Source organism: Camelus bactrianus, chromosome 7, assembly GCF_048773025.1.
Source record: "Camelus bactrianus isolate YW-2024 breed Bactrian camel chromosome 7, ASM4877302v1, whole genome shotgun sequence".
In the NCBI taxonomy this organism is placed as follows: domain Eukaryota; kingdom Metazoa; phylum Chordata; class Mammalia; order Artiodactyla; family Camelidae; genus Camelus; species Camelus bactrianus.
The window spans coordinates 76,394,530-76,422,485 of NC_133545.1; the positions used below are offsets into that span (position 1 = coordinate 76,394,530).

Below are 27,956 nucleotides of genomic sequence, written 5' to 3' on the forward strand. Positions count from 1 at the left end.
AAACCTTCCAACTTGATACGTGGGGACAGCGGTAGTTCCAAACCTTTGCATTCCGTAATAGTTAATAAATCCAATCTCCTTGAGAGAGTTCATGGCTTGCTGTACTTGGTCATCAGTTCCTGTTATGTTTCTGCAGGGGCCCAAATTACCCAGAGAAGAAGATTTATAGGCAAAAACGTAACCTAAGTGACAAGGCTTGGCTTCCATGCCTTTGCCGTGACCCCTGCAGCTTTTTCTCTATCTCCTGAGGACTTTTGTCTTTTTTAAACATTGTGGTGAAACACATACATTAAATTGACCATCTTAGCCATTTCTAAGTATGCAATATAGTGGCATTAAGTACATTCACAGTGTTGTGCAACCCTTGCCACTACCAACTTCCTGAAATTTTTCATCTCCCCAAACTGAAACTCTGCACCTATTACACAAACTCTAACTCTCCATTTCCACCCCCTGCCCTGGCCCCTTTACACCCAGGCAACCTCTATTCTACTTTCTGTGTCTATGAATTTGCCAATTCTAGGTACCGCATATAAGTGAAACCACAGATTGTCTTTTAACACAGTATTTCAAGGAGAAGGCTTCTTTCCAAAGGTGGAGCTGAGTTTTTAGAGCAGTGGGTGCGTTGGTACAAACACCACAGCTGTATTTGCTCTCCCAGCCCTGCAGGGCCGCCCCACTCCACCTCCCCACCGCTGCCATGATGGTCAGGGCCAGCTCACTGGGAGTGACAACTGTCCCAAACAGCTGGAGGTGCCCGCAAGCCCCTCTGTGCTCTGCATCCCCACCCGCAGCTCTTTACCTGAGAACAACAGTGAAGTGATTCCCCTGAAGCTCTCCCAACTTCAGAGGGTTTTTCTGATAGCTGAAATTCCCCAGCTTAAAGTTCATCAAGCACTTGTTCAAGTGGGCGAGTCTTTGTGCAGTTATTCTAAAATATGGAAAATAAAAAAGGAGCAGAAAGAGGGTTGTGAAATATCGCCCAGCTGAAATGGTCTAGGACACTTACTACAGAAAAACAGCTGCTTGAAACAAGACTACACACTGCGACAACGGAAAAAGAAGGGCACCGTTGCCTGAGGGGTGAGCCTACGCGACATTTCCCTCTGGAATGCCCCTCCAGCATGATGGCACCTGTTCCTCCTGGAATGAAGTAACTAACTGGCCCATCTTTATATTCTTAGAGCCTCATGTTTCATACATACTGATAACAGAACAGTAACACCTGTGGAATCTTCTACTTTGTTTGAGGGGAGAGGAGTGAGAAAGGGGCTAAAAGCAATCCCTACAGGTACAAAGATCAAGTATTAAAAAAGAATCGTATTATAATTTTTGCCCATCAGAAAAATACTATAATCTTACTACAGAAAACCTGGAAAAATGCAGAAAAGTACAGAGGAAAAGTAAAAAAAATTCAGATTTATCACCTGAAAAAATCTGGTAATATCTTAACTTTCAATTTCCTCCCATTTCTTTCTTTCTTAAACAAACATCAGATAAAGATATATGTATATAGTCTTCATCCAACTACATATATATTACTCATACATAAACACATACACATATGTAGTCAGAACCCTACCACATTCTGTACCTTGCTGCTATCATTTAAATAGTATTATAAGTTCTTCATGAAAAATTCCTTATTTAATAGTAATACACGTAGGAAAAGAAATACAGTACCTAGAAGCCTCTGTTCTGTCTCTATCCCTCAACACCCTTTCCGACTGGGAGCCAACATTAACAGCTTCTTGTACATCCTCCTAGAAACGCTTTCTGTATACCTGAGCGTACCTATGGTCTGCTCCCTTTTTGGAATTTCTTTCTAAGCTCTTAATATATATGTTATATACACAGAAAAGTACACATATCTTAAGTGTTCTGTTTGATGGGTTTTCACAAAGTGAACATGATCATGTAACCAACACCCAGATCCACCCTTCTAAAAATTTCTGTTGCATTATAAATTGTTCAGCATCTTGCTTTCTTCACCGAAAAATGCGTATCAGAGATGTGCCTTATCCGTACAGTAAGCCATCTCCCTTGCCTTAACAGAAGGACTGGGGACTGAACCCAGGACCTCACGCGTGCCAAGCACACACTCTACCACTGAGCTGTACCCTCCGCCCCCCCAGGCAGTACTTCTGAAGCTGTCCCACTCTTTGTACAGCTGCGCAGGGTGGCTGCCGCACTGCCGGGATACCAACTCCTTTATCTGACTAGTCCCCTTTGATGAACATTTAAACTGCTCCCAGTCTTTTGCTATTACAACAATCCTATAACAAATATCCTCACACAGACTTCTCTGTGCACCCACACAGGTGAACGTTTGGGATAAACCCCTGGAACCAGAAGGCATGGATTAAAAATTTTAACCCTTACTACCCTCCAAAAAGGTTATACAATTCACACTCACACTCTTAGTACGGAAGTGACTACCACCTGCCTCACCCCTGTGTCTCCTCACACAGCATACTGTAAGCCTTTTTGAGCTCTGCCAGTCTTATAATTTAAAACCTGTATTTTGATTTTATTTGCATGCTTCTTACTGTGAGTCAAGTTAAACATTTCTTTATCTTGACTGTGAAGAGCCCAATCGTCCTGTTACCTATTTTTCCATTGGATTGTGAATATTCCTGTTTTCATGTATTAAGGAAATCTACACTATACCACATAATTTGCAAATATTATTTCCCATTTTGAGCTTACTTTATTTATAATATTTTACACTTTAGAAAATTTCCCAACTTTATGTTAAAAAGAATTCAAAGGTGAAGAAAACTGGCAACACTATAGCAAACAGCCTTGTACCTTAACCTAGATTTACCAATTGTTAACATCTTCCCAGATTTACACCATAGATCTCTCCCTAGGTATATAAATGCCCACACATTACACACACACACACACATATGATCTACACATTTTTCTGAACCTCGTGAGAGTGAGTTGCAGACATGGGGACGCCTCACCTTAAACTGAATGACTGAAGCGTGTCTCCTAAGAACAGCAGTCTCCCATGTTACTAACCACTGTGGCCCCCCTCAGGAAGCCTCACAGGAACTCAATGCTACTGATGTGCAGTCTGCACATAAACTCACCCAATTCTCCAGTAATATCATTGAGATTTTTTTTTTAAGCTCCTTAAATTCAGGACCTAATCAAGGACGAGGACAATCACTTGTTTCCTCACAATTAGACTCAGGTAGACATTTTGGGGGGAACAGCACATGATGTTGTGGCCTTTTCAGTGTATCCCAGAAAAAGGCAAGGGTTCAGTCTGTCAATCACTGATGGTGATAAATTTAGTCCCTGGGTTAGGATGGTATTTGCTAGGTTCTTCCACTGTGAGGGTACCTCTCTCTCCTCTCCCTTTGTTTTTAACTGGTGACCTGTGTGGTGATTTTCTTTTGTTGGGGGGAGGTAATCAGGCTTATTTATTTGTTTGTTTCTTAATGGAGGTACTGGGGACTGAACCCAGGGCCTCACGCATGCTAGGCACACACGCTACCACTGAGCTGTATCCTCCCCTGCTGTGGGGTGATATTTTTTAAATTCTATGACTATCCTGTTCCCTCACAGTCTTTCACCCAACAGTTTAGGTACCCACGGACAACTGCTGGCTGAAGCAAATATTACTGTGCTGACTGCCAAAGAGTGTTTTTCCTACACCCACCATTCCTCCTGCATCAGTTGCCATTCTTCTACAAAAAGAACTGCAGAGTAAAATTTCAGGTCAATTCTTTTCTTTAATAGCTCTGGGATTTAAGTCATCCTTAGAAAGGGTATCCCTAGTCAGAGATTATTTTTTAAAACGTATACCGCAAATAAGTGGAGTACTCGTACAGTTGTTGTTTAGAGTAAAAAGGGAACAGACCCCTCTGTCGCCCGTCGGCTCACGCAGCGACGCACTTTTCATCGCGTTTCCGTTACAGCAGCGCTGGCCCCCGCGCACTCACTAATACGCTGCTCTTCACTATGGCTCTTTTACAAGTTTACTCTGGTTGTGGCAAAAAAAGAAAAGAACTCTGGGCACTGGAGTTTGAGAGGCTCTGATGGGGGTTTCTGCTTACTCTCCCCAGTCCACTACTGATGCCAAAGGTGGCTTATTCAGAAAGGAGACGGGGGAGGCCAGGCTCTCATCCTCTGCTTTAAATCATGGAGTCTCTTTGTCCTAAGCAACGAGGAGGTTAAGGAAAAAAGGAGAAAGTTCTTCACACAAACCAGTAACCATGTCAGCTGCCGCTTAGGGGCTTTGGTTCTGCATTTTAAATGAACAGCATCATGCGTATCTTTTTGCTTTTTGTCTTTTTTTCAAAAAGCAGATTGTGGAGCATAAATACTACATCAAGGACCTGGCTACAAAAAAATAAGTATTCTTATTATATCTGTCTACTATCTCTCTGTCTCTGTTTCTGTCTATCTATCTATGTAGTGACACTGTGGCCAATGCCGCCTTCTGATTGCCTCTGTTAGCATTTGGCAAAGCCCTGCCACCTACTCACTCAGTGAGGGCGTACAAAAAACGAGGTAAGGAGTCAATTTAAGTTCTTTTTTCCAGATAGCTACTCAGTTATCGCTACAAATTCACTGACCCAAAACATTTTTTCTCTGCTGTTTTTAAATGCTACTTTGAACACCCACTAAGTCTGTGGGTGTATCTGGGTCTGTAACCACCCTAATTCTACCCATTTACGTGCCACTATCATACTGTTGTAACTGCTGTATCACTGTAACATGCTTTAAAATACACCGAGGCTGCACAGCTACGTGTAAAAAATGAAACCAGAACACTCTCTACTACCTATACAAAAAACCCAACTCAAAATGGATTAAAGACCCAAATGTAAGAACGGATATTATAAGACTCCTAGAGGAAAACAGAGGCAGAACACTCTTTGACATAAATCCCAGCAATATTTTGGGGAATCTGTCTCCTAGAGTAATAGAAACAAAAACAAAAATAAACAAATGGGACCTAATTAAACTGAAAAGCTTTTGCACAGGAAAGGAAACCATAAACAATGAAAAGAAAACCTAAGGAATGGAAAAAAATATTTGTGACTGATAAGGGCTTAATTTCCAAAATACACAAACAGCTCATACAGCTACATATCAAAAAAACAAACAATCCCAACAAAAAATGGGCAGAAGACCTATACAAACATTTCTCCAAAGAAGACACCCAGATGGCCAACAGGCACATGAAAAGAGGCTCAACTCTGCGCATGCAAATCAATGCAAATCAAAACTACAGTGAGGTACCACTATCTCACACTGGTGAGAATGACCATCATCAAAACTCCACAAGTAATAAATGCTGGAGAGGGTGTAGAGAAAAAGAAACCCTCCTACACTGTTGGTGGGAACGTAGTTTGGTGTAGCCACTATGGAGAACAGTATGAAGGTTCCTTAAGCAAACTAAAAATAGAGATATAGTAGGATCCAGCAATCCCACTCCTGGGCATGTATCTGGAAAAGACGAAAACTCTAATTCAAAAAGATACATCACCCCAATGTTCATAGAAACATCCTACAAAAGCCGAGACATGGAAGCAACCTAAATGTCCATCGACAGATATTGGATAGAAGATGTGATATATATAAAAAATGGAATTATTACTCAGTCATAGGAAAGAATGAAATAATGCCATTTGCAGCAACATGGGTGGACCTGGAGATTGTCGTACTACATTGAAGTAAGCCAAAAAGAGAAAGACAAATATCATACCATATCACTTATATGTGAAATCTAAAAAAGTGATACACATGAACTTATTTACAAAACAGAAATAGACTCACAGACATAGAAAACAAACTTATGGTTACCAAAGGGGATGGGAGGGAAGGATAAATGGGGAATTTGGGATCAGCAGATACAAACTAATACATGTAAAATAGATAAACAACAAGGTCCTACATAGGGAACTATATTCAATATCTTACAATAACCTATCATGGAAAAGAATATGAAAAAGTTATATAAATGAATTAAAACACTGTAAATCAGCTAAAAATTTAAAAGTTAAAAAAAATAAAAACAGGTGGTAAGTTAAAGACTACTACAAATCCAGAAATATGTTAGGGTGGGGAGTGTGGTAAAATGTTTTAATGGTATAAACATACAACTTAATCCATAGCAAAAATCACCATGGGAATGTTGTAATAAAAATATTTTAAAATGAAATATATATATATAGAAGCTAATTCCTTTATTAGTCACTTTTTTCAAAATGTTTATAACTAGTTTTGTATCTTAACTTTTCCACATTATAACCAGCTTGATTAGTGTAAAAAAAAATCCTATTCGTATTTTCATTAGTATCAGCATAAATTTATACATTTATGCATTAAAAGACACTTACATTTATCTAAGAACAGATTACAGCATTCATTTATTCAAGTCCTTTTACATCTATCAATAGCATTTCAGAGTTTTCCGCAGAGAGATCTTACACTTTTGACAAACCCTTTGTTTCTAGGTAAGTTCTTTTTTTTCCTTTTTCTCTGTAAAAGGCTTTTCTCCATTATAATTTGTAAGTGGGTCGTCTGCCAACTGATTTTTGTACATAATCTTCCTTATCTTGCACAACTTTCAGTCAACTCCTCAAGCAGAAACAATCGTATGCCATGAACAAAAACTGCAATTTGGCCACCTTCATTCTAATTTTCACATTGTTTAGTTCTTAATTTGGTTTGTTTGTATTATAGTATGCCTAGAACAATGATAAACAGTGGTAACAGAGCAGTCATCCTTATTTATTCTGTTCCTGATCCTAATAAAATGCTTTAGTATTTCACCATTTAAAAAAAAGACACTGGCTTTTCATTTGAGACTTTCACACTTTGTCACGTTAAAATGTTTTTACATTTCATTTTCTTAGTATTCCTCTTTCTCTACTTTAGTAGAGGATTTTTTTTTAATTAAAAATAATCTAATAGGGTCAAAAATAATGCACCAATTGGAATTTACTTATTTAACCATTCATTTTATTTAAGATTTTCCAGCTGGGATCACCTGGGTCATTTATAATTTTCCAAAATTACACAAAATGCTGCATAGAACATCACTGCGCATAAGACAGTGGTTTGAACTTTTTCTGAATTCAGATTTCCTCTGAAAAGACAACTTTGCTGAGAACTACCAGAACAAAGAGCATCTGTGCTTCACTTTGTTTGACTACACTTCTCTCTCCACCACTCTGGACTGTGTCAGTGTTTTTCAGTGTTGGTCCTTGAGTGCATTCCTGCTGGCTCTCACTGTCAGGAGCCATGTTCCAGCTTTGTCTGGAAGTGCAGGGGTCGGCAGGGTCTGGATGTGGATCTCCGGCCAACACGAGATGCTGTTCTGCCAAGTGCCTAGAGTCTAGACCTAAAGTAGCTCATCGTGGGAGCAGCCCCACAGAGGCATGTGCCCCTGCTCCATAGCCTCTCAAGTCCCAAGGTTACAGGAATAATTAGTAGGGGAATTTATCCTACTCTCTACTTAAAAATATGCTGTTCTTGAATAAAATCGTCTAAAATCCACCTATATAATACCAGTTTGCCACTTTATCTCACACAGTTCTTGTTTCTTTGCTGAAAATTTCCCCATACTTCCTGAAGACAATCAATTCCTTGATGCATTATCAGTCTGTTTCCTGGTTCAGAATGTGTAGAAGCTGCCTGACCAATTCCTTGAGGAAAAAAGATCTGTCGTTGTCCCATTAATTATTATAAAATATAGGAAGCTAGCCAGAGAAGTTGACAAAGCTCATACTCCATTACCCTCTCTCCTGGCCCCACCAGAGGACCAAAAAGGCATAAACTGGGTCTACACCAGCGTGGGCCGGCTGCTCAGAGGCACTAGGTCCAAGAGAAAAAGAGCACCAGGTCCTTGACTTCAGCTATATGGGGACTGAAGATGCATAGGTCATAAATTAACCCAGAAACAGTATCCCAGAGAATCCAGGAAGCAGACGATCAGGATGAACAGAGTGAGGAACAGGAGGACAGAACTTCGCTTTGGTCAGCAACTACTGCTGTAGAAACAGAGCATTTAAGAGTCAAGAGGCAAAAGAAGGAATCAGATAGGTAACTTGGCCGTGGTGGGGAGAGATTATGGAGACCACTTCCAACAGCCAGGAAAGTGCCTGATCAAGCTCTGTTCTTTTTTTTTTTTTTCCTTAAGTTGAGATAAAATTAACATAATATAAAAGTTATCATTTTAACCATTATCAAGTGTACAATTCAGTGGTTTTTAGTACATTCACAATGTTGTGCTACTGTCACTACTCTAATTCCAGAACATTTCCATCATTCACAGAAGAAACCCTATACCTGTTGACCCCATTCCCTCTCCCTGCAGTCCCTAGCAACCAGTAACGTAGTTTCCATCTTCAGAGATGTCCCTATATTGGACATTTCATACAAATATAACCATATAATATGTGACCTTTTGTGTCTCAACTGCTTTCACCTAGCATAAAGCTTTTAAGACTCATCCATGCTGCAGTACGTATCGGTACTTCATTCCTTTTCAGGGCTGAATCATATTCTGTGGTCTATTTATTCTTGAATAAACAGCAGACCCGTATTTCTGAATCCCACTAGCACAGCAGAAAGCAAGAGCTACACTCAGTCCTTGCTGGTGTGGGTACTCCCTGACAAGTGGTGGAAAGAAGCTGACAATGTCTTCACAACACTGTTCACAGTTTTAATTTTGATGATCCTGGATCAAACGCTTTGGTTATAAATCCACAGCAAATTCTGTGAGTAACTTGGGAATACCAAAACCTACTTTTAAACATCAGGAGCCAACCTAAGCAGCATATTGCACAAAAAGCCTTTATTAACAAAGCCAGGGAAATACTGGCTCAGACTCAGAAAGGAGACTGGCAGGAAGAGGCAGGAAAAGAAACAAATCATTCTGAATGAGGCTGTTCCTGCTTGAGATCCTGTTAAAACTACAAGGCAACTTTGGAGAGTTACATGAAGCTAAAAAGAAATGCTGCTTATCCTGAGGACTGATCGATTCAGTAATAATTAAATCGCTGCATGGCAGAGAGGGTTTATCCTGTCCACCAGTTCTCACGGGAAAGGCCAATTTGCCCGGCTCCATGTAGCCATTAAGCAAACTAAGGGTGTAGCCTGCATCCGTGAGATAAGTGCTATGTGCTTTCCAAAGGCCAACATTAAGGTGTCTAACATGGTTTCTTACTAAGTCAACAGGAAGATGATCAAGGCAGCAAAGGTCTATGAAGACGGAGCCACACTGTGATCAAGTATGACACCTGGTGGCTGACTAAGAAGAGAAATAAGTATCTTCACTCTTCAAATATTTCACATCACATAATGCAGTTTAGAATAAAGAGATGTCATTTTTGACCCTCAAATTAGCAAATTTTTTAAAAAAATCATAACGTGTCAGGGAAGATTCTGGAGAAGAAGAATAAAGGTGATAAACTGGTACCACCTTTCTACAGGGCAATTAAACTCTGCTATCAAAAAACCTAAAGGGGGGAGGGTACAGCTCAAGTGGTAGAGTGCGTGCGTAGCAAGCACTAGGTTCTGGGTTCAATCCCCAGTACCGCTATTAAAAAAAAAACCAAACTAGTAAATAAAAAAACAGACCTAATGAGCTCCCACCCCCCCCAAAATAATTAAAATTTAAAAAAAAAACAAAAAACCTAGAATTTCACATTCTCTTTAAGTCAGTAATTCCACTGCTAAGTTTATCTCAACAAAGTTATCACAGATGTGTGCCAAGATTTAGCCAATACATCTGATTCTGGAATTGCTTATAATAGCAAGAAATGGGACAGTTCATAAATTTAGCTACATCCCTATATTTAAATATCTTTTGCTATGCACTAACAGGGAAAGAAGTACAACAGTTACTGTTTTTAAGAAAAGAACACACTTTATGTAATTATTTCAATTAACAAGGAAAAAAAGAGAGAGGCCCCCACAAAAAATATACCAAGCAGTGAACAAGGCAGTCTCTGAGGGAGTACAGCTGTGGTGGAACTTTCATTTTCTACCTAGTTCCTTCTGTGTTGAAAACAAAACGAACCAATCTATTTTTCAATTTAGCTTGAAAAATTCAGAGCCGGCCAGACAGCGTAAGAGTTGACTACAGAGATATTTCAGACGCCAGAAAGAACATTCGGTGCGCACGTCTGGAGTACGGGAAAGCCTGAGCCCTCAAGCCACCGTCAGCCCCTGTTCTCAGGAGCTGCTGACCAGCCCACTGCCCGCGGAGGCTGTTTCAAATCTTCACTCTCTTCTCAAGTTCCCTTCCCCACCCCCGCCCCCTTCACCCTCGGCAGTGACTCCCCACCCCACGTGTCCCAGGGAGAAGGGGCACCCGCGTCTCCAGGGGTCTCGGCCTGCTCTCCTCAGACACGGCCACACCTGCACACGCCGCAGCCCCATCACGGAGAGAAGACGCTCTCACTCTGCCTTTACTACGACGCCCTGCGCTGCCCCGAGGTCGGCGAAGAAGAGGACTGGAGAATCCGTTAGGATGCAACCTGGAGCTCAATCCCGACTTTATTTCAAACGGACCAGCAGAGGGCTGGGAAAGAAGATGGACAGGAGGAGACTGTGGGGTGAAGAGGAGATGTCACCTCAACTTCCTTATGAAAAGACAGGGGAATTACAAATACATGTATGTATTCATTTTAAGTGGGGACAGCAAGCATAGGTGATTATAATGATAGAATTACCATATGGTAAACTGCACACATTCAGAATGTAAAGTTTTAAAACGTGGCTAAGTCCGTGAAACCATCACCACACTCACCACACTCAGGATAGTGAACAGAAGCATCACCCCAAGTTTCCTCCTGCCCCTCTGTCTCTGCCTCCCACAACTCCTGACTTTGGGGGTGCATGAAGACGGAAGCCCAAGTTGGTCTGACTCCCTCCTTTCCCTCTGACCTTCACTGACCTGACCCCGTCCTCCTCCCTAGAAGATAGCAATAGCTCGCTTCTCCCCTGTGCTCCCCCCAAACCCCTAATCCTGTCTCTACACGCCACTCACTCTGTTCAGGTTAAGGTTAAGTCCAAGATCCTCAACACGACCCGCAGGGCCCTCCCTCCAGGATGTGGATCCTGCCTACCCCTCCAGCCTTATTTCCTGCTAAACCCCCACAAAACTCAAGCACCTGTCAGGGGCAAATACTTTATACTCCTCAAATCCTTTCCAGTCTTTTCACACGCTGTTCTCTTGGTTTGGAACAAACCACCCTAGCCCCTCCCAGCCCCAGGAAACTCCTATCCATCTTTCTAGAATCAAGACCACTGTTTCTCAACCAGGGGCTATTTTGTCCTTCAAGCGACATTAAGCAATGCCTAGAGATATTTTTGTTTGTCATGACGCTGACATCAGTAGGTGTAATCCTACGGACATCTAGAGGGTAGAGACCAGGGCTGCTGCCAAAAGTCCTGCAGTGCACAGGATGGCCCCTATAACAGAATCATCCAGCCCAGAGTGTCAGCAGTGAAGAGGTGGAGAAGCCCTGATCTAGATTAAAGCTTAAACACCCCATTTTCTATGAAAGCCTTCCCTGGCCTGCCCCCCAATGAGTGCCATGCTTTGTTGTCGGGTCTGCCCTAATGCTCCCAATGTATTTCTATCTTAGCATTTACCTCACTGTGTGGTAAGTTCTGACTTACTTATCTGTCTGCTCCATTACGTTATAATTGCTTTCTCGCAGACATAGTAAACAATCTTATGATTACCAGAGGAAAGGGGTGGGAAGGGATAAATTTGGAAGTGTGAGATTTACAAATGTTAGCCACTATATATAAAAATAGGTTAAAAAAAGTTTCTTCTGTATAGCACAGGGAACTATGTTCAATATCTTGTAATAATGTTTAATGGAAAAATATGAAAACAAATATATGTATGTGTATGTATGACCGGGACATTGTGCTGTACACCAGAAATTGACACATTGTAATGGACCATACTTAAATAAAAAATTTAAAAGGTAAAAATTATAATTGCTTCAAAACAGAGACCATCTTTTTCATCTGTATCCAGTGTGTCACAGAATAGCTCACTGTTTTGTAGTTAAAACTTAAATAACTTATACTTAATAATGAATGAACAGGAGAGAGGATAGAGAAGAAAAAATCACTTATGCTCTTGGCTTTACCACAAAAGTCCTTTAAAAATTACATACATAATATCTGTTTGCTGCAAAAACATCAGGATATACAGATAAGCAAAAAGAGAAAAAACAGAAATGATTTTTTGAGTAGGCAGAGGCACGATCCAACCACGGAAGAAGTAAACCCCACAAAGCAAATCTGAGAACTCTGAAAGGCAGTGCCAGGGTCCTGGCAGTAGGAATCCTGGTGGGTACTCTACTTACTTGAGAACAGCAATCTCTTGAACGGTTATGGCCCTTTTATCCTTGGTTCCCATGTAGGAGAATATGTTTGGCTTAACTCTGATGAAACAGAAAACAAAACCTGTTGAAGTTGCATAGCATCAGGAACTCACATTTTTCTAATTTAAAATTTAAAATAGATACACTTGAAATCATAACAGAATTAGAGAAGAGTAAGGAGAAAGTTTACTTAAAAATATACCCAGGAAAACAATGTGCAAGCCAAGAAAGTAACACCTGAACACCTCCCTTCTTAGCTGTGGGTGACAGAACGCCTGTGCCAGCCAGCCGCAGAGAAGGGAGTGACACACTTCCTGTCGAATACATGCAATTCATTAATTACTTAACTGTGAAGGTAAGGAAAAATCCATTCTGATATACCATGTACCACTTTGAGAATTTTATATCTTCAGTTTTTTAAAAAGTTAATAGTGAATCTTCCAAAAACACATGCTATTTCTTAGTTATAAAACAGCCAAATGCTGAAACAGGGATAGGAATAGTTTTAATATGAAGAGATAAGTAAACGAGTTAACTAAGAATTTTATAAAAACTGCCCCACATGAACAGGAGAGAAACAGGAATGATTTCTTGAACCCTAAGCAATCCCCAGCTCCAGATCTCAGAGGAACTAAACTCCCTCTCTGTCTACTCTCCTGTCGGGAACTGTCTATTCTCCCAGGCTCAGGTATGGACAAGGCATCACTGACTAGAAAGCCAGCAACTAGAGTAAAATAAAATGTTACTTCAAATGGTACTGTGTCCTATGGGCTGAACTGTGCTCTCTTACAACTTGTGTATTTTACTGACTCCCGGTACGTCTGAATGCAACTGTATTTGGAGACAGCACCTTAATTAAGTTAATGAGGCCATTAGGGTGGGTCCTCATCCAATTCAACTGGTGTCTGATAAGAGGAGGAAATCTGGACAGAGAGACTCTGGGGTACACGCGCACGCGCGTGCGCACACACACACACACACACACAGACACACACACACACAGAAGACCATGGGAAGATTCAGAGGAAGTGGCCATCATCAAGCCAAGGAGAGGTCTTAAGAAAAAAAACCCTGCCAAGACCCTGAGCTTGGGGCTTCGAACCTCCTGATAATGGGAAAATGAATTTCTGTTAAGCTGCCCAGTCTGCGGTATTTTGTTACGACAGCCTTAGCACACTAACACACTATGTACTGTGTTTAAACTGGGCTAAATATATGTCAGAGAGTAAATTTCCACTGTACAGATTTGCTGTGGTGCCCCAACCCACTTCTAAAGGTAAACTGGCTTCTGACCCATCCTCAGAGACCCAATCTCTGCTAAGTTTGCATTCCTCCAAGAAAATCTGAGTGGTCTCAGGTTTCCCATCTAGTCAAACTCCAGGAGCTAAGAGCTGACAGCAGAGCAGGCAAACCTCCCCAACCACATCAAAGCACAGGCTATCAGGGAAGACAGTTAATTTTTATTTTCAGGGGGATGGACTGGTAACTCTCCACTATATGCGAACCGTTTACTTACAGAATTTTCATCTTGACTCACTGGTAATATGCAAGGAGGTTAAAAAAAATTAACTCACCTATTGTGTAAGAAAACTATGATGGGGAGGAGGCACATTTGCTACCTGTTTGCCCATTTTCCCATTCCTCTCTTCTCAGCACCAGAAGAGGAAAATACATTTCTGCTTTGATTTTGTACAGGTACAAGAACAAGACACTAACCTTAAATATTTGGACAGTACATTAATAGCATCCATGGTATCTTTGTTTTCCTTGTACAGTACGAAGTGGCAGTAACTTCCCCTAGACTTTGGCCAAGAATGTTTTCTTGGATCTTTAAAAAAAAAGAAAATTAAATGTTATATACACCATAATAAAAGTTAGCTGAGTTTTTTCTTATGAAACCCTACAAGCTCACTGTTTTGCTAGAGAACCTTTGAGAGAGAAATCAGATCTAGTCTGACAAGAAATACAGGTTAAGTGGTTACAGCTTCGTGGACTACAGGTATTGAGCTGTGACTGGATACTTATCTGTCTGCATTTAAAATCAGCAGCGAGAAATGCAGGTGGTGTGACAAGTGGCTAAGCCTAACCAGCAACCTTCACACAGAGAAACACAGAGGGGTCCAGCACTCCCCAGCGGCTTACTTCACAAGCTCATGTCTGAAGGCGGGCCGACTGGCTCTCTAGAGCACACGCAGGTCAGAGAGAAACAGCAGTCACGTCAGAAACTCCAAGCCTTGCCTCGTACCCCAGTCAGGTGTTCACACGTACAGATTAGGATGGGGATGAAGCTTGTGAGGAGCTGCCTCAGTGACACGTTTAGATTTTCCAAAGGCCACTTGCATCACAAAAGTTGAGCTGATACTAGATCATTTACAGAGGTCTACCCGACAGAGAGGGCAGGTGGCATTCAAGACCTAACTGTCACTCCTAGGGGCAAAGGAGACTTTAAAAATTAAGCCAGGTTCAATGTTAACTTCTGAGCCATTGTTACTTCGACTGCTCAACTTTCTGGAAACTGACAGACATGTCAACACTCGGGAGATTCTGAATTTTTAAACTGTTCTTTTAAATGAACATTTAAATTACACTATAATCTAGAAACATATATTTAAACAACATTAAGATTTATTTATTATAAAATTTTGGGGGGGCAGAGATAATTAAGTTTATTCATTTATTTTTAGAGGAGGCACTGGGGACTGAACCCAGGACCTCATGCATGCTAAGCATGTGCTTTAACACTTGAGCTGTACCCTCCCTGCAAGATTTAGACCTCAGTTCTCCGAAGGGTATTTTGAAAAACCAGCACTTCGGGGAAAACATGTAAGCCACAACTGCACTTCCTAGAAGGCTGAACAGCAAAGTTCATGAGCCCACACCAGAAACTGACACAACATTGTGAACTGACTACACTTTAATAAAACATACACATAAACAAAGCTCATGAGTCTTGCATGACACACAGCTGCAGCTGTTATTTGAACGCATCTAATCCACTTGATGTCTGTAAGTTTATCAAAGAAAAACAGTGAAAAAGTATTTCATACAATCCCTAGAAAAGAGTCTTCTTTTAAAAATGCTCCTTTGTTTTTGTCCCTAAAATAATCCTTTGGCATGAACTCATGAATCCTTCATCTTCAGAGACATGAGAAACTTCTGGTACTAAAATTGCTTGTACACCTGCCCTTGTCAAGGCAAAAAGCTCTGCTTGATAGCTTAGTGTTTAAGTTACAATGTAAAGAACAAATTGACTCCTACTGCACAGCACAGGGAAACATACTCAATTTCCTGTAATAACATATAATGTAAAAGAATCTGAAAAGAAAATTTTTTAGACATATGCATATATGCATAAATGAATCACATTGCTGGACACCTAAAACTAACACTGTAAATCAACTATATTTCAATTAAAAAAATAAAAAAAAAAAAAGAACTGACCAAAAGCCATCTTGGAAAACCCATAACTCATCCTCAGAAAATTGTGAATAGAAACATTATTCTTGGTTTTCCTTCCAGCTCACTTACAAGTTGTCTATACTCAGCACTTGTGCCAAAAATCATTGGCATTTCATTTTCTCTACATGAAACGCCAACTGCTCTTACCTGCTGCAGTTCTGACCTCTGTCCAAATGCACAGCATAAAGAGCACAAGAGAGCAATATTTAATTTATGATAATATTAAAGTGCTTTCGAAGTGAACATGCAAATGACCGCATGGAAAGTTTCCACTGAGGATTTCTACCGGACCTGGCGGTTATGCGGTGGGGTAACAGCCATTTAGACATTAACAATGGAATGTCGCAGAGGCAAACAGTGAACAAGAAGAAAACTCACCTACAAGGCCCCAGGCTTCCCTGTCTCAATGCCCTCACGATGGCCTGTCCGCTCATCCTCACAGCTGCACTGTCTGTGCCCAGAGGATGGAGCAAAAGGTGTAAGACTGGATGCAATGTGCCCTCTCATCCAGAGATGTTTTCTTAAATAGGAGGGGACGTGTGCCAAAATGCTATTTGGGATTATCTTTTGGTGGTGAGACTGCACGTAATTACTGTTTTGCTTTGTGCTTCTAATGCTGTGTTTTATGAGTTTCTTGCACTGATTTCTTGTTTGAAAAAAATTTGAAAAATATAGAAAACAGTTCTCAAACCTATATAGATTAAAAGAGATTTAAAAGACTTATCCATCAAATGCACAGTTCTGACTTCCTTTGTATCATTATCTGCACAAGCCATTTGTACACAAAAAACATTTTTGAGACAATCAGGGAAAACTGAACACACACTGGCTATGAGATATTGAGAAATTACTGTTAATTTTGTAGGGAAGTGATAATGGTTTAGGGTTTTAGTCCTTATCTGTTAGATACACACTGAAGTATTTATGAGTGAAATGAAGTGCTACGTAGAATTTTCTTTAAAACACTCCAACAGGAAAAAAGAAAGTGGGAGGAAAAGACTAAAAAAACAATAGAATGTTAATAATCTTAAAGATGGCTGACAAACACGCAGGGGTTCCTTTCTTTGTGTCCGTGTGTGAAAACACCCAGAATAAAAACTAAAAAAACAAACAAAAAAGCTTGTGATAAAGTTGAAGTGTAGTTACCTTTTTCTCTAACAACCCCTTCAGTACACTCACAATTAACTATATGGCAAGAAATAAATGAAACCACGAGACTAAAAAACTAAATGCTATTATACCTTAAGAGAAACCATGACAACCGATATGAGTTTGGCTCACAAGCATGCATCTTTTATTAGCAAATCCAAGCACTGAGCATGCATTCAATTATTTCCTCTGCAAATAACAGATATAAGGATTCTTCTTCCAAGTGCACTCAGTATACAAAATAGTAATAAGCACATACATTGATTGACTGGGAATATTTTGAATAACGGAAAACCAGTGAGTCTCAATGTATCTGGGACAATTTGTTTGACTTTATAAAAGTACAGATCCTTGGAAGCTAAGTAATATATACAGCAGCTTTGCGGTTTAAGTGAATTTAAAATAGCTTTTAGACATTTTTGACACACTCTGATTTAAAATGCGAATGCAAAGAACTCTCAGGCCAGGATAACAGGAAGCAACCTGAAGGTCTGGTATGTCAGCCCCAGGAGACGGGAAACACAAACCATATAAAAGATGAAAACCACGGTCAAGAGTCATGTACTACACACGGAGATCCCCATGAATAAAGAAGGAAAAATGTTTGTAGCTTGAGAAAGATGACAGGATGGGGGTGCATGCAGAACATTCTTTCCTTCTTATTCAAGGCCAGCTCCGCTGCTGCGCCCTCACACACCAGCCTTGCAGCGCCCTCAGGGATCCTGCTCCAGTCACATCAGCTCCCAGGCGGGATGCTCGCCCTCCCTCGCCACTGGCTCTTTCCCTTCAGTTTACCAACATGCTCAGGGCTATTGCATTTTAAAAATCAAACCTACGTCTCCCTCTCCTTAACTACGTTCCTTTCCTTTCTCCTTCTATTTACAGCATATTTATTGTCTTCCATCTCAACCTCCTGTGTAAACTGGTTTCCAATCATTCCACTACAACTGCTCTGGCAAAGACGTCAATGATCTCCATATTGCTGAAACTGGTGGACATGTTTCAGAGTTCTTGTCTGTAATAGTTTTCACTGCGAACCACTCTAATCACTGGAATTCCCTCTTTCTGTGGATTCTGTAAGCCAGTCTCTCCCGGAGAGTTAACTTTGTATCTCTCCACTCTTCCTCCGGAGTCTTTTTTGGGATGTAAACTCTCTCTCTCAAAACATAAGTTCCTTTACCTGATTACATAGTTTATATAATTATATGGTATTTTCAGAAAAATATCTTACGTATGCTTTGGTAGGGAAATCAATGTGCCCTGTCTATCAGACTGGATTATCACACAAAATAACGTTGGAGTTAAAAAAGTTGGTAATTTTTGTTCGGCCATCATGATTTAGAATCCACCTTGCCTGTGTTTTCGGACGCATTTGAGCTATACTCTCTCTCCCCAGGTTTCTTTTTACAGTGAGAAATTCCTATTTTACTGAAGATGTCAGAAGGGAAATGGGGAGGGGTGGTTCATGTCACACAGAGCTCAGCACCTCACTTGGAAATTTTTTATTCGGAAAAAAGAAAGGTGGGTATGGTGTAAGCACAGAAAATGTGGGTAAAGACAGCTCGAGAGATCTGGCACCACTCACTTGAGGGGAAAACTATAAGGGCCACCTGACTCTGTCACAAAACCTGGCATCCTCTAAGGAAGAATGATCATTTCTAAGAAGCAACCAGTCCAAAAAAAATCTGCTTCTTCATGACCACAGTTGGCAGAAGGAGACCCTGCCTCTTCCTCTTGTCTTTGTGCAAGGGTGGTTCACCAGCAAGACCTGCCTCTTTACACACATCGCCCCAGCAACCCTTCACCACCTGGGTTCCTCCAGAGAATTAAGACTGAGGGCACCAAGGCACCTGCCGTACACAGGCAGTCACCTGCTCCCTTCCACAGCTACACGCTACCCGTGGGACAACAGTCACTGAAACAATTTCCCACTGGACTTAATTCTCTTGGACAGCCCTGGGTGCAGAAAGGCTGTTAAGGTAGTATTTTATACTGTGACTCAGACATCAAAGAAACATCTAGTAACCAAGCCATTAGACTGAGGATAGAGAAGTGATTAACAACACGTGACCTCAGTAATTTGAGGATACATCACCTCACTGCTCTTTCTGGTGACCTCCAATCTCCACATTCTTCCTGCTGCTCAAGCTTTCTCACTTCTATGTCACTATCCAGACACTGATTTGCCTACATTATTCTCTCAGGCACAGCTAAACCTTTTTTCTACTTCCATTTTTCTTATGCCCTCTTCTTTCACTAGAACTGTACTTACAATTAAGGCCAAGTCCACTCACAGCATTAACTGAAGAGAACACTGACAAAGCACTGATGGGCTGAACAGTCTTCTGTTATATAATAGTCTTGGAGTGTTGCTCTAACACATGTCTCTAGAAATAACTCATCACTAACAGGGGCCATCAATGGTAGGGGAGGAGAATGAGGAATTAATTTTTCCTTCTGTAAATTTTCATTAAAATTTTATCTGCTGATTTGACAGGTGAAAAAAATTATCCAATTTCTCTTAAGGTCATATGCAAATAGAAATGTTCATGGCTGTAGAAAACATATGAGAATATAAACATCAACAAGATTCATTGACAACACATTCATTTCAAATGAATGCTATACAACGAAAGATGGGCTCGGGCACGGGGCGATTTTCTATGTATTTCAGGTTTTTAACGTGAAGAAGATACTCACGGTTGGAAAACAGCAGCTCTTTCAATAGAGGGACTTAGCAGAATGTGCCACTGGGATTGGTGACAAGCCTTTCTTTCTTTACCTGAAAGCTTTCTTACCTCCATTACAAGCACAGAATGAGGACTATCCTTCCGTTTCCTTCTTGAATTGCCACTCAGCCTGCTCTGCTCTTTAGGGAACATAGCAAATTCCTAAGACTCTCTCCCAGGCACCACCACAATTTCAGCAAATCCGTACTCACGTATAAAACCTACTGCCCCCTTACCAGACGCACAGTCTGCAGGAGTGCTCTGACATCTGAAATGGTATTATTATTCACCTTCTTGGAAGGAATGACATGATCGATGTCCTTCTCTGAACAACAGCAAAATGACCCCTGAACGTGGACAGGCAGGGAGAACGAGAAGACAGAAGAAACACCGGGTCACTTGCACACTTACTTGCCAGAGCCTTTTTTCCCGCAGCGTGATAGGCTACGATGTATTTCTTCCCCTCTCTATCTTCTGTTTTTGTCTCTAATCCTGGAAACAGGGATTTAATCGCTTGATGGATGATGGTTCTTTTCTCTTTGGTGTCCTCAATAACCTATTGAAAACACAGATAATGATGCTGCTAACTTAACAAATATTAAATAAGGAAATAATACTAGCAAGTTAGTGAAAACATCGCTCATCTTATTAACGATGCGAAGTAACGGAAGTACAGGGAAGGAATCTTTAAGAACTTCACAAAACTGCTGATCCTAAGAGCTCGATTACTGAGCTTGTCCAGTCACCTCACAGACACTGTCCTATCTAATCCCCATCAGCTCCCTCTCATGCCACGAGTGTACCTACTTAGAGACGAAGAAGTGAGGCTAAGAGAAGTCAAGGGATGCGTCTAAGGTTGCACAGCTGAAGGGTGGCAGAGCCAGATCTGAAATCCAGGCTGTCTGACTCCAGAGCTGCCCATCACAGACGCTCCCTCTCAGTGACTCGGCTGAACCATGAACACCTTGGGGCTCAAGGGTGGAAGAGGAGGTGAGCTGAGCATTTGGGGATGTCAGAAACTATTCTCCCAACAGTCTAATCTACAACTGCCTCTAGTGAGTCCTGCTCTATACTAGATTACTTTATAATGACATTCTCGTACATGTGCTCAAACAAAGATCTGTATCAAGAAAGCTAACTTATTAGTTACACAACTGTTTCTCAATCTCTGAATGTGTCTTACACTGAGAAATACATTTCACATCTGGATTCAGCAGCCAGCAATAGGTATCTGCATATGCTTTATTAAAAATCTAAAAAAAAAAAAAAATGCACAGAACAGTACTCATCCTACCTAGGTGCAATGCACTGTTATTTTCTATTTTATTGCATTTTTTAAAAAGATGCTGGTTAAGATCCACTAAAGTGATTTCATGACCCAGTAAATGGACTGCATCCTGCAAGGTGAGAAACACCAAGATATGCTATAACTACCACTAGCTAAACCTAACAGTATTTTAGCAAAATACAAAAAGAAAATCACATTATAATTATAGACTAGTGACATTTTCATGTAAGTCTACATCTAGAATTCACTGAAAGCACTGAGTTGTAATCATAGTTTGTGTGTTAAGAGTGAATACATATTTAGACCTCAAAAATTCACAAAGCCCATCCTCCTCATTTTACAGACAAGGACACTCGCCCGTGGTTAATACCCTTTAATAAGGTAAAAGCTTTCAGTAGGTGGCATAACAATAATTTTTAAGATGATAGTAAATCTTGCCATCTCTGTAGGAAAATGCATATTGTGGGGCTAAGATATACCACTGCATCGCATAAGCGAGGGAAACCTGAACCATCCTCCTGGACTGCTCTCAAAACCAATTCTTAAGAATTTTCTCCTTGGCACTGCTGCACATTTTGTCTATGAGTAAATTCAGTGATTAAAGATCCCTAAAACTGTAATGGTACGTACTTTTGAGAAATTTTGGTGGTGAGAAGAGTAGATGAGGGTTGGAGGCAAATAATAAATTCTGAAAAGTTACAGTAAACTCTTTTTATTTGGGAGCAATGGAAGGGGAGATTTCAGACAACCAGTTAAGTTGTTAAAATATGGTATAAAATGAATTGAACATAAACTTAAAATTCTAAAAATCTTGTGCTACAAGATTCTTAAAATCTTCTAATACACTTTGCATAGGTATCACCCAGAAATGCTCTGTCCCACGTGGTAGCCACATGTGGCAACTGAGCACTTAAAATGTGGCTAGTCTGCATTGAGATGTACTACCAGTATGAAGTAACACTGGCTACTGAAGAAGAAATGTAAAACATCTCATTAGTAATTTTTTAAATACTGACTACAAATTGAAATGTTTTGAATGTGCTAGGGTGCATAAAACATACTGTCAAAATTAAATTTGCCTGTTTTTACTTTTAAATTTTTTTAAGATTTAAAATTAAAAACAAGGCTCGCATCCTAATTCCACTGGACAGCACAATCGAGAAGAATAAAATTTTCATGACAAAAAGCTTTCAAAAAGGCATTTACTGTTCTATTTAGTAGCCCTCTTTTTCTGGAAGAGCAGACGTAGACTCATGATGAGCAGAGCAACACTGCTTCACCTCCTTACCCCGATTCCTCTCCCTCTCAGAAACCCACATGATACCAGGACGTCTTTGGAGCCAGGACCAGGACCTCCCTACCAGGATTACACATCTGATGGTCAGGCTGTGACAGACAGCCCTTTGCAGCAGACACTGTGTGATACAACAGTTGTTCTGCAGTTCAAACAACAGACTTCCTTGTTGATTTGTGGTCATATAAAAATTTTATTAAACAAAAACACAACTTTTTCTTTTTTTCGGCCACAGTTTACCTGGATATTGGTTATCTGCCACTGATAAAAGCATATTGAGTATAATACTCTTTTAGATCAAATGGGGCAAGGCCATCCTTTTGTTAACAAAAGTAACTTCCCCAATACACATTTATCAACATCCACCCCCAAAAAAGCAATGAAAACCCCCAAAAAACATTTTCATATGTTTTTGTACTACTTACCTCAATGGCAACACTGGTTTCCTTATTTTTAAAAAGCTGGAGCTCTTCTAAACGGCACTTTTCTTCAGCTGTTAAAACCGTAAATACATCTTCTGAAGGATCCTTTAAAATAATCATGAGAACACCCAGTGAGTCACACACAGAATCCAAGGCTGACTCTGTATTTCTACGATCTCTAGGAAATGCTATTTTTAAACAGAAGGTGACTTTTGCTGGAGCACTGCTCCTACCTCTTCATCCACTGGCACAGACAAGTCATTCAAATGGCTGATTCGTCCATCTTTTCCTATTTCATGAACCACGAAGTCAGAGTATCTGAGGAAAAGAAACCATAAACTTTCAGAGCATTAACATTTTGCTGCCTATTAATTTTAGAAGAAAGTTTCTCAACAGTAAGCCTTACTAGTGTGCAAAACAGGGATTTAAAAAAATTTCTGGTGCAAAGTCACGTGGAGTTATTTTTTTCTGGTTTCATAATGAATTCTAAGCCACACCTTGGCTTTTTATCAGAATGTAAAGAAAAGACCCTCTGAGCTTTTAGAATAGTCTTCCAGAGAAATGCATAAATTGAAGCTTATTACATTTGTCCTCCAATTATATAGTCCATTCTAAAGTGAATTATAAAACACAGTAAATGGTCAATTGAAGCAGAACCCAGTAAATCTACCATGAACCACCCTGAAGCTTACTTTCATGCTAAATACTTTACACACATTATTTAAAATCCTCTCAACAATCCGAAGTATTATGATCCATTTTGTGGACAAGGTTACTGAGGCTCAGAGGAGTTAAGTAACTAGGAAGGGGCTGAACTGGATTCACACCCAGATCCATCTGCTCCAAAGACCACCTCTTTTCTACTGCAGATGTGGCCCCTTCAGGTCAAGAGTTTAAGACCAATCCAAGGGAAAACTCAAAACCATTTAAAGTAATTTATTTTAAGGAAATGAACAGCACCCATTCATGTATTAACAAGGCACACCACAGGCAAATTTGTATTATTTTTGGAAACCTTTTTTAAAAAAGTATCTTTTATTACTATTTTTATTAATTGGGGGGGTAATTTGTTTGTTTGTTTAAATGAAGGTACTGGGGATTGAACCCAAGATCCTGTGCATGCTAAGCATGCACTCTACATCTGAGCTATACCCTCCTCCAGGAGCAAATTATTTTTATTTACTCATTTTATCTTCACAGTTTCATTTATGCAACCAGGCAGCTTTCCTTCGTCCTATTCCTTTTTGGCAATCAAAGTGAACAGTCCTTAGGGACAGAAAGCTAAATAGAAGAATAGACTGACGATTTCTTTTTTTTTTTTAACAATTGTATTTTTTGTTTTGTTTTGTTTTTGTTTTGGGGGGGTAATTAGGTTTATCTATTTATTTATTTTTAATGGAGGTACTAGGGATTGAACCCAGGACCTCGTGCATGCTAAGCACACACTCTACCACTGAGCTATACCCTCCCTCCCTTATTTTATTTTTTTAATTTTTAAAAATTAAAAAAGATTTTTTAAAGGAGATACTGGGGATAGAACCCAGGACTTTGTGTACACTAAGCATGCACTCTACCACTGAGCTACTACCCCACCCTCCTGATGACTTCTTTCTAAAGCAAAGAACTAATATAACTAAAATAACTAATTCGTACACTGAACGTACCTTTCTTTTAAGATTCCTGAGAACCCTTGGTGAGAACTTACAAACTTGGTGATGCCCACATCCAGCTCCGTGAGCCCGTGTTTCATCATGTCTGCAAAGCTCTCAGCTTCCTCCTCCTCCTCCTCCTCCTCTGAAAGGCCATCTTCCTCCACTTCTTCCTCTTCTTCTGACTGAGTGTCAGAACTCTTTCTGCCCTCTCCAGCACCTGCAGCTCCAGGTGGCCCTGGCACCTTTTCACTGCTGGGTAGACAGTTGTTGTCCAGCCCGTCTTGACTTTTGGGCGGACAGCATTCTGAGACCTTCTGTCTCTTTGCCTCCTCAGCGGGAGCCACGCTGTCATTATCTTCAACAGCAATGGACCCCCGTTTCAGTGACATGCCAGTAATTCCTGTCATCTCCATTTTCAAGGATCCAAGAAAACATTTAAGAGAACCTTTCAGGAAAGAAGAAAGAGTAAGCAATAATAATCACCTCTGTAAAGAAATGGGTTTCTGCAAACAGAGGTACACTTAATTTTGTTCCTAGGGTCCTAAAAATCATTTATTAAAATAATTCTTCCAAATATACCTTCGGTGGCACAGGAAAATGACAACACTTCTGCAGGGAATTTGACATCAAAAACCTTAAAAATATGGATGCCTTTTGACTCAGTAATACAATTTTCAGGAAGTATCCTAAGAAAATAATTAAGAAAGTGCTTAAGGTTTTAGCTGTAAAGACACTCATTTCAGTGCTTTTATCTTAGCAAAAAATTAAGAACAATGACATCTGAGTACATAAACTGAACAACATGTAGAAATAATGTGAAAGGAAACTGGGAAAGGTAGTTATTTCTAGGAGAAGGTATAGGTGGCCAGGGATAGCAGAAAGACTTGCTGTTTTGCTGAATACCACCCTTGTATCATCTGATTTTTGTTTCATGTATGTTATACTTTCAAAAAGCTGATTAATTAAAAACTGTATGAATACATTTACTGATGTTAAAACATACTCTCACCATGCCCTATTTTTTTAAAAGCAAGAGGAATGGGAAGTTGTTTAACAGGTACAGAGTTTCACTTTTGCAGGATGAAAGAGAGTTCTGCATGTTGGTTGCACAATGTGAATGTACTTAAAACTACTGAACTGTATACTTAGAAATGGTTAGAATGATGGTATGTGTACTTTGCCACCATTTAAAGAACACAGCTTATCATTTAACTGGCCTGTACACAGTGTACTGAGCAAAAGTTTAGGAAGCCATACGTACTTCCCAGTACAGAGCAGCCTGAGAGAGGAGTAACGTGTGGTAATCAAAATAAACACATTTATTGAAGACCATATACCTTCTCCCTGACCCCTCAAAATTCATAGTATCTAAGACCACAAGCGTCGGTCCAAATTGATCTTATTTGACTCTTGGTGAGATAAGGATAAAGCTTTTTCCTATATTAATTATATAGGGAGATACTAAAATTAACACACAAGCTTAGGAAATATAAAGAACATAAATGAGCAAAATATTCTAGTTCTCCAAGGCTTCGTTAGCCAGGAGCCCACTTACAGTAACATCTACAGCAGAATAATAATGATGAACTAAATTTTAAGAACCCATATCTGACCCTGCCTCATTGTCAAAATCAAGAATGGAAAGTAAAGAAAAAGACAAATATAAGCAAAAAGTGAAAGAAAAAAATGATCTTGATGGCTACAAAAAAAGGGAGAAATGTGAGAAAAAAACAATTTCCTTTGAAAGACAAAAAATTAAAGAAAATGGAAGAAATTAAGAAACGGGGAACAGAAGTAGACCCACAACTAGTTATACAAAATTATCTCTCACTCAAGTAAGAAAGTATTTATTCTCTATTCACTCTAAGCAAGGTATAGTAAAAGAATGCTGGTTTATGAGATGCTGATGCCACTTAATTCTCACTATATATCGACAAAGTTCCTCTCACAGAGCTTGCACACCAGTGAGGGCCCAGGGCTCACTCAGGAACACGGTAAGACACAGAAGACCTCAGGGGGCGTTGGTGTGAGGATATTGGAGAAGATACCCTTCCTAATGGAAGATGAGCAATGAACAGCTGAGCCAAGCGTTGGCTTGGGAAGGAATAAGAGTAGGGCTGTAGAAAATGGGCAAGAAGACGGTACAGCACTTGAAGAGGCTCAGAGGCATGGGAGAGCGTGGAACGCTGCAAGAACCCCACTGAGCTCATCCGGGGTCAGAGAGGGTAAAACACACAAGGTGAGAGTCTGGAGTTAAGGTGGGGACTGGGCGGAAGCCACGCCAGACAGAGCAGAGGGAATTACATCCTGAAAACCAAATCACCACCAGGTTCATCAGTTAGATTTCCTGGCACCCCTCTGAAGAGAAAAACCTGGGTTCGGCTGGGAGAATACATAAGCCAGCAACTGAGGCAATAAGTTAGTACAAAAGTTGATCCAAGGCTGAGGCACGGGTGACAAAAATGAGGGGTGGATTCAGGGACATTTAGGAGGTGGTGCGGACAGAACTGGGTGATAAATGTGGGAGGAAAGAGAAGATACTACAGGATGACTTAGGTGTTCTGTCTTGAGGACCTGAAAGGATAGGGGGGCTCTTCCTGACACGAGGGCCCAGGAAGAGGAGCGGGTGCGGGAGAAGACAAGCTCACTTACAGTCCTGCGGTGTTGCAGGTACCTGGGGAACAGCCCAGAGCCAGTTAGTACACTGTGTCGCACATATTCTTACCGCCAAACCCCCAATGGCTCCGCAACACCTCAAGTGCGGCGTGACCTGGACCAGCCGCAGACCACGCCGGTGCGCAGCTGACGCAGCGGAGCAGCGCGCGCGGAGGCGCCTGCGGGGCAGCAGCGCTCGGGCCGAACCGCCTGCGCAGGCGGAGAAGGAGGCGCCGCCCACCGAGAAGCCCCAGGTGGTGAAGACGCACCTGCGCACCACAATCATCCTGCCGGAGACGGTGGGTGCCTACAACTGCAAGACCTTCAACCAGGTGGAAATCAAGCCTGAGATGATCGGCCACTACTAAGGCGAGTTCTCAATCACCTACACAGCCTGCAAAGCACAGCCAGCCCTGCATTCGAGCCACCCACTCCTGCCGCTTCATCCCCCTCAAGTAGCCTGCTGGCCAATAAAGACACAGACTTTTCCTAAAAACAAACACAAGGTTCTCAGCTGGCATGACGGGATCTACTGGGGATCCTAAGACCCTTCCAGAAGCCTGAGCTCCCAGCCAGTCACAGCCACATCCGCAGCTTGGCTCAGGACTCTATGGTCTGCAGGACATCCACCGCCTTCCAGTATGAGAGAACTCACGAGGCTCTTTTTCAACAACCCGATGGCCATGAACCTTGATGGAAACACCAATTACTTCCTCTGCTCCATCCTTCTGCTTCAGCACCATCAGTCACCCAGTGCCAAGGACCATTATCTTCCTCCAGCAAATTAGGTCCAGCCCCCACAGGTGCCCATTCCCAGTTCCACACCTGTCTCAGAACATCCCGGTCTCACCTGTCCTTTTAGACTCATCTGAAGGCCACCAGCCCTGACTTCTCTATAACTTTGTTAAATGCATGTCTTCCCACG

General features: G+C 40.9%; 2 protein-coding genes across 4 annotated transcripts in view; one reads left to right on the forward strand and one right to left on the reverse strand.

The window, feature by feature from the left end:
* PUS7 (pseudouridine synthase 7) overlaps nt 1-27,956 on the reverse strand; it is a 47,907-nt gene that overhangs the window by 14,114 nt on the left and 5,837 nt on the right. For all 3 annotated transcript variants that reach the window (XM_074367635.1, XM_010946688.3, XM_074367636.1), the window contains exons 2-9: nt 24,389-24,821; nt 22,958-23,042; nt 22,728-22,829; nt 20,132-20,276; nt 14,100-14,211; nt 12,366-12,443; nt 803-931; nt 5-130 (exon numbers count right to left, since the gene is read on the reverse strand). In XM_074367635.1, the coding sequence (XP_074223736.1) occupies nt 5-130; nt 803-931; nt 12,366-12,443; nt 14,100-14,211; nt 20,132-20,276; nt 22,728-22,829; nt 22,958-23,042; nt 24,389-24,821 (1,210 nt within the window). The remainder of the gene's footprint in view (nt 1-4; nt 131-802; nt 932-12,365; nt 12,444-14,099; nt 14,212-20,131; nt 20,277-22,727; nt 22,830-22,957; nt 23,043-24,388; nt 24,822-27,956) is intronic.
* On the forward strand, nt 26,144-27,867 carry LOC141578185 (small ribosomal subunit protein uS19-like). Its single transcript, XM_074367637.1, has one exon. It carries the CDS (start codon nt 27,115-27,117, stop codon nt 27,397-27,399), a length of 285 nt encoding a protein of 94 aa, XP_074223738.1. The 5' UTR covers nt 26,144-27,114; the 3' UTR covers nt 27,400-27,867.